Source organism: Ruditapes philippinarum, unplaced genomic scaffold, assembly GCF_026571515.1.
Source record: "Ruditapes philippinarum isolate M1 unplaced genomic scaffold, ASM2657151v2 ctg989_1_1_1_1, whole genome shotgun sequence".
Lineage (NCBI taxonomy): Eukaryota > Metazoa > Mollusca > Bivalvia > Venerida > Veneridae > Ruditapes > Ruditapes philippinarum.
This window is the reverse complement of record NW_026852943.1, coordinates 27,299-41,461: the sequence shown is the minus strand read 5'-3', so window position 1 is coordinate 41,461 and position 14,163 is coordinate 27,299. Positions and strand designations below refer to the sequence as shown.

At 35.6% G+C, this 14,163-nt stretch overlaps 1 protein-coding gene across 3 annotated transcripts in view; it reads left to right on the top strand.

Moving 5' to 3' along the window:
* LOC132728892 (galactocerebrosidase-like) overlaps window positions 1-14,163 on the top strand; it is a 44,195-nt gene that overhangs the window by 28,174 nt on the left and 1,858 nt on the right. For all 3 annotated transcript variants that reach the window (XM_060714594.1, XM_060714612.1, XM_060714603.1), the window contains exons 14-17: window positions 3,312-3,407; window positions 9,042-9,186; window positions 10,312-10,483; window positions 11,300-11,469. In XM_060714594.1, the coding sequence (XP_060570577.1) occupies window positions 3,312-3,407; window positions 9,042-9,186; window positions 10,312-10,483; window positions 11,300-11,469 (583 nt within the window). The remainder of the gene's footprint in view (window positions 1-3,311; window positions 3,408-9,041; window positions 9,187-10,311; window positions 10,484-11,299; window positions 11,470-14,163) is intronic.

The following is a 14,163-nucleotide window of genomic DNA, read 5'->3' as shown; positions in this document are numbered from 1 at the left end:
GTAGCATTCTTGGGTAGTCTTTTATCAAGTTTGATCATATTAATTTAATTGGCCCTTTTTAGGGGCCGCGAAAGGTAAAAATAGAAATACCCTATAGAACTAATTGATGGATGATCACCAAACTTTGTCTGTATTATTCTTAGGTAGTCTTTTATCAAGTTTGCTCATATTAATTTGATTGGCCCCTTTTAGGGGCCGCTTAAGTTAAAAATAGAAATACCTTTAAACATCTAGATACCTAATTGATGGATGATCACCAAACTTTGTCTGTAGCATTCTTGGTAAGTCTTTTATCAAATTTGCTCATATTAGCATGATTGGCCCCTTTTAGGAGCCGCTAAAGCTAAAAATAGAAAAATCTTTAAACCTCTTCTTCTATAGACCTAATTGATGGATGATCACCAAACTTTGTCTCTAGCATTCTTGGGTAGTCTTTTATCAAGTTTGCTCATATTAATTTGATTGGCCCCTTTTAGGGGTCTCTAGAGCTAAAAATAAAAAAAAAAACTTTTAAAGTCTTCTATAGAACTAATTGATGAAAGATCACCAAATTTTGTCTTTAGCATTCTTGGGTAGTCTTTTATCAAGTTTGATCATATTAATTTAATTGGCCCCTTTTAGGGGCCACGAAAGGTAAAAACAGAAATACCTTTTGACGTCTATATCTACAGAACTAATTTATGGATGATCACCAAACTTTGTCTGCAGCATTCTTAGGTGCGCTTTTATCAAGTTTGCTCATATTAATTTGATTGGCCCCTTTTAGGGGCCACTAAAGCCAAAAATAGAAAAACCTTTGAACATCATTTCCTACTGAAATAATTGATAGATGATCGCAAAACTTTGTCTGTAGCATTATTAGGTAGTCTTTTATCAAGTTTGCTCATATTAATTTGATTGGCTCAAAATAAATATCGGAAAACAGAGATCTGCCGAGGACGCGATTTTGCGCCATTGGCGCTAAAAAAATTAGAATGGCGCAGGAAAATCGGCAGCAAAGGGCCATGGGCGCATCTAAAATCTGTGCCAGATTATAAGAAAACAAAACTGTCTGCTGGGTTATTTAGTCATCCAGTCAAAACTGGTACCAACAGCAACATGTTACCCATGCTCCTGTAATTACACATATTCTTGAGTTTATCCATTCACCTATAGCTTTTGTCCATGTTATCTACTTACCGCATTTCTTCTCATAATCCCTTTCCAACACAGATACTCATTTCTACTACCGTAAATTTAATCCAATAAAACAAACAAACAAATTATACAACTACTTAATATTTAAAATGATTATCGGTAACTGAAAAAAAAAGTGTTGCTATTTTAAGAAATGCTGTAAGTTACAGTATAATCTGACAGGTGTTCAACTTGATCAACCCTAAGGTCACTCAAGTTCACGCAAGTTTTGGCTGATGAAGTGTAAAAAAAGATGTATATTTTGTCATCAGAATGTTTGACAGGGTGATTAACCAATCAGAGAAACATTGTGCATGACTTTTTTCATGATCAAAAGGTCTGTCGGCAAATGTCTTTGATGTATGCTGTCTACACAGAGGCATACAAGGGGCAATAAAATTCGTCAATATACAGTGGTAAGGGACATTTGGTGCAAAGTAGGAACAATTAAATGGATAATGCACAATATAAGACATTACAAGTAAGAAACAGCAAAATTATGTGAATAAATTTGCATATCAAATTTTTGAGCAGCCATTTAAAAAATATTTTCATTTTTGCCTGCAATTAATATTAGTTAGAAAGTAACCATGTAGGCATAATTTTTAATTATTGGTAAAGTACTGAATTATAAGTGAACCACTTGTCATAAAATATGATTTAAGTTTTATTACCAGGGAAATTCAATTATCTACAAACTTTTTAACAGTTATTTTGGTCAATGTTTACTTATTTTCCCAAGGCCCATACTTTGGTAAAAATGGCCCATCATTTTCAGACCAAGTGGGCCCAGGGCCCAGTACTTTCAAATTCTTGGCAGATCTCTGCATAGGGGTCTAATCCAGGAGATTGCCAAAGAATCATGGCCACCAGTGGATAAATGCCAGCGGTCTTCTGCTTCACTGATTTCAAACTCATCCGATAAGACAATAAGCATACTCAATTTCTAAATACATGATGGCAAGTTGAATTATCAATCCCTGATCTCATCTACATATTAGGCCTATTGCTTCAAAACCATTTAACGATTACACTAAGCAGGTATACATTGTATACATTGAATTGAGAAACAGCTATGACTATGAGATACAAGTGAATCCGGGAACAAGTCCCTAGCTCTTATTGAATCTAGATCCCTTGGTTCTTTTTACATGCCCAGTGTATAGCACTGATACATGTTTGTATGTACCCTAAGGTCACTCAAGTTCACGCAAGTTTTGGCTGATGAAGTGTAAAAAAAGATGTATATTTCGTCATCAGAATGTTTGACAGGGTGATTAACCAATCAGAGAAACATTGTGTATGACTTTTTTCATGATCAAAAGGTCTGTCGGCAAATGTCTTTGATGTATGCTGTCTACACAGAGGCATACAAGGGGCAATAAAATTCGTCAATATACAGTGGTAAGGGACATTTGGTGCAAAGTAGGAACAATTAAATGGATAATGCACAATATAAGACATTACAAGTAAGAAACAGCAATTATGTGAATAAATTTGCATATCAAATTTTTGAGCAGCCATTTAAAAAATATTTTCATTTTTGCCTGCAATTAATATTAGTTAGAAAGTTACCATGTAGGCATAATTTTTAATTATTGGTAAAGTACTGAATTATAAGTGAACCACTTGTCATAAAATATGATTTAAGTTTTATTACCGGGGAAATTCAATTATCTACAAACTTTTTAACAGTTATTTTGGTCAATGTTTACTTATTTTCCCAAGGCCCATACTTTGGTAAAAATGGCCCATCATTTTCAGACCAAGTGGGCCCAGGGCCCAGTACTTTCAAATTCTTGGCAGATCTCTGGGAAAATATTGACAATGGATAATTTCCAACACTGAAAAGCAGTTGTTTCTGGTGAGCGATTCAGGGCCATCTTGGCCCTCTTGTTTTATTTCAGCTTATGTTCTTGATTTATGTACCGTGTATGTTGTTTGCAATAACATATGTTCTATTCTGCTAAATTTACAGTTATATTATATACTTATAAATGAAAAATTGAGAAAAATTATCATATTTCATACCACTCCATGAAAATAAAACCTGTATTTAAAGAGAAAAAAACTTGAATATTCTCTATTTATTACCTCTTTGTATTGATGCTAGTTTCCATTGTTTATTTTTACAGAAAAGTATAACAAAATTACACTACTGGTTTAGTATGCTAGGAAATGCTGCACAGAAAAATGTCACAGTGCTTTTTGACTATATGGGGCCCATAGAGGTAACTATTATTTAAAAAAAAAACCTTTACTCAATGTCGTATGGTCCTTTTTCAATGTATGAATGGTCGTTTATGCCTGTAAGGACATAAAACATACGCCTTGATAAATAAATAAACAAGATAAACAATTTCTGGCGCAAACCAAGAGAAATATTTATACCAAAGTGCATAAATACAGATCCGAAATACATAAACGATCAATGGAAATATGCATGATAATGAAACATAATGAATAACAACAATTACCTGTAAGGACATAAAACATACGCCTTGATAAATAAATAAACAAGATAAACAATTTCTGGCGCAAACCAAGAGAAATATTTATACCAAAGTGCGCATGCGTGAGGTGGATTTTCCGGGAAGTTTGTAAAAACTGAGGCCCGGCATGCAAATTATGTCAGAATGAAATATGAGAAATTAGTTGTTATAATAAGATGATGAAATGGAATGATATAGGAATGATATGGGATAATGGATTGTATAGCGGACTGTAAACAGACAAATACAAGAGATATATATATACAAATACAAGGACAAAATGATACATAAAAACGATATTCAAAAACACGAATATCGACCACATGACATACTTCCCCACTTTGGGGAATGTCGCCCCGACATTCATAAAATATTAAAGAGGAAGAGCTTGAATCAAGACATTGCAAGTAGTAAGCTTAGACCATAAAGTAACTAAACTACTAGGTACTACATAACTAAATCTAAATACTGAAGGCAATTACAACCTGTGAGTAAATATATAATACCCGGGCAAAATACCTTAAACTCAAGCATGTTCCACAAAAATACCGTATGCCGCGAATCGCGAAAAATATATGTCACGCGGAAACAAAATTTTAATTTATCAGTAGAACTGTGAATTCATTGAAGAGGTGCACTCTCAACAATAAATCCTTTATTTTTAAAGTACTGTAAAGTACATTTATAAATTATCAAGGTAAAATATATGGTACATGGTTTAAAACATAAAACGAAACACATCAGGTACTGAACAACGCCTAACTTCAAAGTTGAAACACACCTAGACTATAAATCAAAAGAAAAGCATTAATCTAATTTCCAGTTATCATTAAGCATCCATCCGGGTTTCTTTCTTGTACGTTTCTGCCTCTGTAAATTGTTGTTGTTGTCCTTAGATAGATTTCTCAGTGCAGGAATTACATATTTAGAACCTGTAATAGAATGAGATGTTTTATTTGGAACAGAATAAGAAGTTTGAGTTGTTGACGTGACATCTTGTTTGCTGTTTGATGTTCCTGTAAAAGAAGTTGACATACAATTGTTAGAATCATGTATTGTGGCAGAATTGCTTTGTGAAATATTTGATGAACTTGATGTAAGTGAGGTATTGGAATCTAACGGAGCTGTAATGGAAACATCAGAGGAGGGATTGGAGAACGAGTTCTGATCCGAATGTAAGTCAGAGGAAGCTGGCTTGTATAAGGACTCAGTTGTTTTGCACAAAGGCATCCCCATAAAGGGAAGTAAAAGGTTCCTGTGCAAAACTCTGGACCTGTCCTTGCTGTTTTCCTTCTTCACCTCATAGATGGGAATTCCAGAGGTGGGCTGGCTGAGAATGGTGTAAACATCTTTTTCCCATCTATCGGCAAGTTTGGATTTTCCCCGAACACCTACATTTCGGACCAGTACTCGATCCCCGGGCTTCAATTCCGCTTCTCTCACACGGAGGTCATAATACCGTTTATGCTTCTTGCCTTGTTTCTTGGCCTCTCGGAGTGCAACAGAATATGCAAATTTTAGTCTGTTCTGGAGACCGGAGACGTAAGAATGGTCCTTGACAGGAGATTTGTCTGGTTCGATGCCAAGAAACGCATCGATGGCAAGCCTAGGGTGGCGACCAAACATGAGGAAGTGGGGATAATAACCAGTAGAAGAATGGGGAGTAGAGTTATAGGCATGGACAAGAGCGGGAACATGAGACTTCCAATTGACCTTTTTGTCATCTTCTAGGGTCCCCAACATATTCAAGAGGGTTTCGTTAAAGCGCTCAGGCATCCCATTTCCCTGTGGATGATACGGAGTAGTCCTGGTCTTGTCAATATTGGCCAACTTGCACAACTCCCGGATAACTTCACTTTCAAAATTTCGCCCTTGATCACTATGGAACCGACTAGGAAAACCATAGTGACAAACAAAATTTTCAAAGAGAAGTTTAGCGGTAGTATGTGCAGTTTGGTTCTTGGCAGGGATAGCCTGAGCAAAACGAGTGAAGTGATCAGTAATGATCAAGATGTTTTCATAACCACCCCGAGACATCTCCAGAGAAAGAAAATCCATACAGACAATTTCCATTGGATAACTCGACTGAATAGGATTTAACTTAGCAGTCGTTTTATCCAATGACTTTCTCCGGATACATCTGGGGCAGTTTCGAACCCTGTGTTCGATATACTGCTCTAACTGAGGCCAAAAGAAACGTGAACGGAACAAGGAAATCGTTCTTGTACAACCTTGATGTCCTGCCTCATCATGCAAACCCTGGAAAGCTAAATCAAGCATATGTTCAGGGAGAACAAGCTGAGTAACAGGATAACCATTTGAAGTACCTTTACGGTAAAGAATTGAATCCTTAAAGTAAAGGTTGCTCCATTCCTTCAGAAACGATCGAACCTTGGGCGTTTCATGTGACTTTTGGCGTTCAGTTAACCTATGACCAATTTCAAAGAGATGAACTAAACGGGAAAGTGTTGGATCATCTTGCTGCTCCTTCTTCCAATCAATAGACTTAAGGCTGCTTCCGACTTCGATCTCGTCTCTGGGATTAAGAGAAAGAACAGTTTGGTTAAAAGAAATACATTCTACGGCTGGAAGTTGACCTGGACCTTCAGATTGAGAAAACAAAAGAGCCTTGACAGCATCTGAAAGGAGAATGTTAGAATCAGGAAGAGAAGAAGCTGAAGGAATTCTAGAAAGGGTATCGGCGTCGATGTTCTCTTTACCAGCTCTGTACCGCAAGTTGATGTCATACGCAGACAAGGAGGATAACCACCTGTGACTGGTAGCATCAAGCTTGGCAGATGAAAACACATAGGTAAGTGGGTTATTGTCTGTTCTAACTTCCACAGAATTACCATAGAGATAATCATGGAACTTATCACAGACAGACCACTTAAGAGCCAAGAACTCTAGTTTGTGAGCAGGATAATGTCTTTCTCCTGCTCTCAAACCCCTACTGGCATAGGAAATAACATGCTCCTTACCATCAGCACCAACCTGGTAAAGAACCGCTCCCAAACCGCTAGTACTGGCATCAACATTAAGAATGAATGGTTTATTGTAGTCAGCAAAAGCTAAGACTGGAGGAGAAGAAAGTTTATCTATCAAAGAACAAAAGGCATTCTGCTGATCTGGACCCCAATTGAAAGGAACTTTAGATTTCTTAGAAGAACTTTTGCAGGTGGGAATACCAGTAAGAAGGTCATTCAAAGGTTTGGCGATCTGTGCGTAGTCTTTAATGAACCTCCTGTAATAACCTGAAAAACCTAAAAAGCTACGCAACTCCTTAAGGCAAGTAGGTACAGGATATGTCTTGAGTGCTTCAATCTTCTCAGGATCTGTCTTCACACCATTAGCACTAACAATGTGACCCAAATACTGGACTTGCGGCTTAAAGAATTCACACTTGGACCCTTTAAGTTTAAGATTGTGCATCTCAAGACGTTGAAAGACAGACTGAAGGCGACGGAAATGAGAATCAATAGAATCAGAAAAGATGATAATGTCATCAAGATAAATCAAACAGTCACGAAGGTGAAGTTCGCCCATACAACGCTCCATCAGACGCTGAAACGTTGCAGGGGCATTGGTAAGACCAAAAGCCATTCTGTTGCACTCATAGAATCCGAGAGGTCCAACACTAAAGGCAGTCTTTTGCTTATCAGATTCTTTGACTGGGACCTGCCAGTAACCTGAGCGTATTTATTAATAAATAATAATAATAAAGATAGGTACAGTAAGTAATCAGGTATAATAGACACGAATATCGACCACATAATATTCTGTTGTTTTAAAATCATATGAATAAATCTTTACTGAAAATGTGATGCCATATTTAGATGTTTATTAGAACATCATTTTATGTATTTAATCCGGTAATGGTACCTAATGGCAATCTTACAATCTTTGTCATCTATTTGACTTTTCTCTACAACAGAAACACTATATATTCACTACTGCGAATTCACTTATATTCGTGGGCATGAAATTTCGTGGTTTTATCAAAATGGGCATTTTCGTGGGTTCTTAAATTCGTGGATTTTCATTTTCTTGTAAAAAATTAAGTAACCTAATGCATAGTAATCTTTAACTTAATCGCCGAACATTTTTACTTACAACATGTACATATCTTTATGTGTCACACAGCGCTTGTCAATAAATTTAATCCTTGCCTCTGGGCATAACTCTAATATAGCACAGTTACTGCCGATAATTGGCTGCAATTAACACATTTATGTGACATGATATGCACCTCCATTACACACACTGCCCCTTTAATTCGCCGATGTAAACATCGCATAATTTATACGACACCTAACACGTTTTAACCAGCAAGTTTAAAAAGTTTACACCCTGAATTGGTCTTACCATATTTGTCAGTAACTACACGCAATGTCATAGAGACTGTGTAGATTTACATGCATATAAATTAATCTGAGTAAATAACACAAATATGTGTGGATCTAGTAAAACTGGATCATTTAAAAACGACAAAAGAAAGTGCAATTCATCTGTTTTAGCGATTGTATTTTTTTATCGTTTTGTGTACTTAAGACATTAATATCAAAGACTTTTTTTTAATTAAGAAGAGCAAACTGACATGTTTTATAAGCGCCAATTAATTGGATTGCCTGGGTTCCCATATTTACTCGATTATGTCAAGTATTCTAACAACGATCAAGTGTGTATATGTGACCGACATTTGTGACATTAAATTGAGGACATAATTATAATCGAGTTTTTTATCAAGTTTCTTAAATATTGCAAACGGATTTAATCTGTCACTACCTGATTATCTGGACATGTAAGTATGTATATACATTTATTTCACGAAAATCGACCAGAAAAGAGCCGACGCATGTTTGTAATATATAGGACAGAAACAGGGTAAAAAGTATTTGTTGGGATAAAATTTCGTCGGATCTTAAATTCGTGGATTGACCTACCCACGAAAACCACGAAAATTTGTGCCCCACGAATGATAATGATTTTACAGTATATAATATATCAGCAGATGCATGGATCTCTAAAGTCCCAGACCTGATGTATGTTTTTCACTTTTTGGCTGAGCCTGTTTTGTACCACAGAACATATTTTTAGAAAATGTGCTTTCCATCATGTATTGAATAGATTGGTGTATAGAAATTGTCTTTTGGGCACAAAATTTTTTTTTAAGGGGATAGGTTAACTGTTGTAGTTAAAGAGTTTATATTTGTTGAAAATCAATTGTAAAAGCTGTTGAAAAGTGGTGATTCCCTAGAAGCAATAAAAACAACATTATATTGAAATAAATAAACAAACATTTATTATGCTTTGATAGACACATTTTGTTAATACATTTAGTTATATTCAGTTTTTTGTTTGTGTATTGTGTAGGCAGATGAGGAGGGAATGTTCACACTTGAAGCTGGTTTAAACCAGATATTTACATTGAGTACTGTTAATACAGCTGCCAAGGGAGAGTACCCAGATCCTCCCGTACCTACTGATTTCCCTTTACCATATATGGACAATTTTAATGGTATGAAATGACCTAGCAAATTCTATAGAGTATTGTGCATGGTATTGTACTAAAAATAAGTTAGATGTGACTGTTTTCATGACTTAGATGGATTTATCAGAATATAGTAACACTAATGATGAACCTTTTGGTTTGAAGCTCCCTGTGTGGTTTTTCCAATACTGACAGTAGATAATATATCTGTCATTCATAATACTTGCAATATTGCTAACTTTGTTAAAAAGTTGTATCTCTGATAGTGTCAAATTTAAATTGACATTATGCTCATTTAAAAGTAAATAATTAGTGCTGAGGTAAAATTAATATAACCTTACATTTTGTCATATGGTTTTAATTCACCCAAGTTATCAAGAAACCTGTGATGTGTAAAAATATCTATAAGTATCCTTCACATAATATTGGTAATGTTCAATTTAAAAAAAGAAGTGAATCTTTTTATATTTAATTCGTTTTTTACATTTCATCCTTAACATTTGTGATTATCAATTATTGTTCAATTGCCATTATAAATGTCAATTATTTGAAATACACAACTAATTCAGTGTTGCATCTAGGCCGCGCGATTGCCCGATTTGCGCCAAGTCGCACATCTAACTATCTTTTCAACTTAATTCAGTTTATCTTCATTGTATCTTAAACGCTTCAGCCATGTTTGTTTTCACTCGTGGTTATGAATAAAATACGTACTAAATCGCGTGTAGCAGCCGACTAAGTCATCTCGGGTGTGTTTTGTAGTATTCGTCAATATTTTATTTTTTCTACTTCCGTTTTTGAGCGGATGATAGCTGTCAAAAATGCCTGAATGTAAAATAAATGAATTCTATTCGGTATGTCATATTGTAAGGTAAATGTATGTCCCCCAAATTTTTTTCAAATCCCCCACATTTTTCGATTGAGTGGGGGACAATCCCCCATAATTTTGAAATTCTAGATGCAACACTGCTAATTTATCTCAGCTATACACTGAAAAAATGGAGCATTTTATCACTTTAAGCCATACCTGTTGATCAAAAGTAAAATAATATAGTCTAAATGTTGCCAATTTGTTTCTTGTTGTTAAATTTATATATGATATAAGATTAGATTGAATATGAAATACATCTTTGATGAATGGATATTTTACAGCTGTTGTTGAACACCAAGAGCCTTATTTTGTTGCTCCTATGTCTGGTTCATTTGAAGTGATTACAGTACCCGGTACCAACAACAAAGTACTACGTCAGATGGCAATATTAAATCCAGTTGACTGGTGTGAGACTGAAAACTTCACATTGGCTCTTATTGGAAATATATCATGGTAAGTAGATAATTATGTAATTACCTATATATCATGATAGGTTGGTCTTTACTTGGCAATTCATGGTGGTAAGTTAGTCTTTAATTATCTATACATCATGATAAGTTGGTCTTTACTTAGCAATATAATGTGGTAAGTTGGTCTTTAATAATCTATGCATCATGATAAGTTGCTCTTTAATTCTCAACATATGATGGTAAGTTGGTCTTTAATTACCAATATATCATGGAAAGGTGGATTCATACTGAAAGTAAATCATGATAAGTTGGTCTTTAATTGCCAATTTATCATGGAAAATTTGTCTTTAATTTCAAAAACTTAGTCTTTAACTGCAAATATGTGATGGTAGATTGGTCTTTCATTAGCAATGTGTCATGGTAAGTTGGTCATTAATTGCAAATATGTGATGGTAAGTTGGTCTTTTAATGGTAAGTTGGTTTTTAATTACCAATACATCATGGTAAGTTGGTCTTTCATTGGCAATATATGATGATAATTTGGTCATTAATTGGCAAAAATACATCATGGTAAGTTGACCTATTTCAGTTGCCAATAAATCATGGTTAGTTAGTCTTTAATTTCCAATATATCATGTTAGGCTAAATTTTGTTATCTAGGATTAACTTTCATTAGAAGAAACGACATGTAATAAATGAAATGTAACAGGTGTGTGGTAAGTAAACAACTATTGATTTTTCAGTTTCCTTCATAAAATATGCTAGAATGCCTGAAACATGCATGTTGTCCTACAACCATGTAAGATTCTTAACACTGGACCTTGATTTATTCAGTTTCCTTATTTTATGTTTTTTTCAGGACCAATATCTATGTGGAGACATCATTCTCTATTGATATGGAAAATGCCACTACTGGTGTATTTGTAGCACAGAGAATCAACAGTGGTGGTTGTTATACTGTTGGTGGGCAAGGCTTTCTCTTCTATGTCTTCCCTAAGAATGCCACCTATGAATTCTGGGGAGATTCCAGTAAGTCATGACACTTTGCTTTTTATGCCATAGTTTAGAGCTTAGCTGTGAAACCAGTTGATGCAACTTATATCAGTCTCTTTCAAGATTACTCCTAGGAAGAAACCAGTATGGGTGTTGTAATGGGGAAATGCACATCATGACACAAGCAGGGCTCAAACTTATGACTGCTAGGTTGAAAGGAGACACCTTTAGTAACCACATGGATAATGTTAATGTTGCATACTATTTTTCTTAATTAAGTACTATCAACAATGATAATGGATTTATATAAGATTTAGGTGGCTAGCATATCACAGCCAAATGTACATTATCTTTTTATACACTGTAAAACAGACAAAACATGTAAATTTGAATACTTTTTAGCTCACCTGTCACAAAGTGACAGGGTGAGCTTTTGTGATCGCTTTTCGTCCGTCGTCCGTCCGTAAACTTTTGCTTTAAATGACATCTCCTCATAAACCACTGAGCCAATTTCATCCAAACTTCACAGGAATGTTCCTTTGGTGGTCACCTTTAAAAATTGTTCAAAGAATTTAATTCCATGCAGAACTCTGGTTGCCATGGCAACCAAAAGAAAAAACTTTAAATATCTTCTTTTAAAAAACCATAAGAGCTAGAGCTTAGATATTTGGCATGAAACATCTTCTAGTGAGTGTCTACCAAGTTTGTTCAAATAAAAGCCCTGGGGTCAAAATTGGCCCCGCCCGGGGGGGGGGGGGTCATTGATTTTCCCTATATGCATATAGTAAAAACTTAAAAAATCTTCTTTTAAAGAACCCAAAGAGCTAGAGCTAAGATAATTAGCATGAAACATGTTCTAATGGGTGTCTACCAAGTTTGATCAAATAAAAGCCCTGGGGTCAAAATTGGCCCGGCCCCTGGGGGTCATTGATTTTCTCTATATGCATATAGTAAAAACTTAAAAAATCTTCTTTTAAAGAACCGTAAGAGCTAGAGCTTAGATATTTGGCATGAAACATGTTCTAGTGAATGTCTACCAAGTTTGTTCAAATAAAAGCCCTGGGGTCAAAATTGGCCCCGCCCCTGGGGTCATTGATTTTCCCTATATGCGTATAGTAAAAACTTAAAAAACTTCTTTTAAAGAACCATAAGAGCTAGAGCTTAGATATTTGGCATAAAACATCTTCTAGTGAATGTCTACCAAGTTTGTTCAAATAACCGCCCTGGGGTCAAAATTGACCCCGCCCCAGGGCGTCATAGATTTTCCCTATATGCATATAGTACATGTAGTAAAAATTTAAAAAATCTTCTTTTAAAGGACCCAAAGAGCTAGAGCTAAGATATTTAGCATGAAACATCTTCTAATGAGTGTCTACCAAGTTTGTTCAAATAAAAGCCCTGGGGTCCAAACTGGCCCCGCCCGGGGGGGGGGGGGTGATTGATTTTCCTTATATGTGTATAGCAAAAACTTAAAAATCTTCTTTGGAAAAACTCAAATAGCTAGAGTTTAGATATTAAGCATGAAACATCTTTAAGTAAATATCTACAAAGTTTGTTAAAATAAACCCCCGGGGGTCAAAACTGGCCCTGCCCCAGGGGTGTCATTGCTTTTAACTATATGTGTATAGTAAAAACATTAAAAATCTTCTTTTAAAAAAGCCAATGAGCTAGAACTTAGATGTTTAGCATGAAACATCTTCTTATGGGTGTCTACCAAGTCTGTTCAAATAAACAAATAAAAGCCCTTGGGTAAAAATTGGCCCGGGGGTGGGGGGGCCTATATACAGGTGAGCGACCTCAGGGCCATCATGGCCCTCTTGTTTAGCTTACCTGTCACAAAGTGACTGGGTGAGCTTTATTGATCGCTTTTCGTCCGGCGTCCGTCCATCCATCTTCTGTCCGTCTGTAAACTTTTACTTTAAATGACATCTCCTCATAAACCACTAAGCCAATTTCATTCAAACTTCACAGGAATGTTCCTTTGGTGGTCACCTTTAAAAATTGTTCAAAGAATTTGATTCCATGCAGAACTCTGGTTGCCATGGCAACCGATAGAAAAAACTTAAATATCTTCTTTTAAAAAACCCAAAGAGGTAGAGCTTAGATATTTGGCATGAAACATCTTCTAGTGAGTGTCTATCAAGTTTGTTCAAATAAAAGCCCTGGGGTCAAAATTGGCCCCGCCCCGGGGGTCATTGATTTTCCCTAAATGCATATAATAAAAACTTATAATCTTCTTTTGAAGAACCCAAAGAGCTAGAGCTAAGATATTTAGCATGAAACATCTTCTATTGGGTGTCTACCAAATTTGTTCAAATAAAAGCCCTGGGGTCAAAGTTGGCCCTGCCCCAGGGGGTCATTGATTTTCCCTATATGCATATAGTAAAAACTTAAAAAATCTTCTTTTAAAGAACCCAAGGAGCTAGAGCTAAGATATTTAGCATGAAACATGTTCTAATGGGTGTCTACCAAATTTGTTCAAATAAGAGCCCTGGGGTCAAAATTGGCCCTGTCCTGGGGGTCATTGATTTTCCTTATATGTGTAAAGCAAAACTTATAAAATCTGCTTTGAAAAAACCCAAATAGCTAGAGTTTAGATACTAAGCATGAAACATCTTCTAGTGAGCTTCTACAAAATTTGTTCAAATAAAAGCCCTGGGGTCAAAATTGGCTCCGCCCCTGGGGTCATTGATTTTATTTATGTGTATAGCAAAAACTTAAAAAATCTTC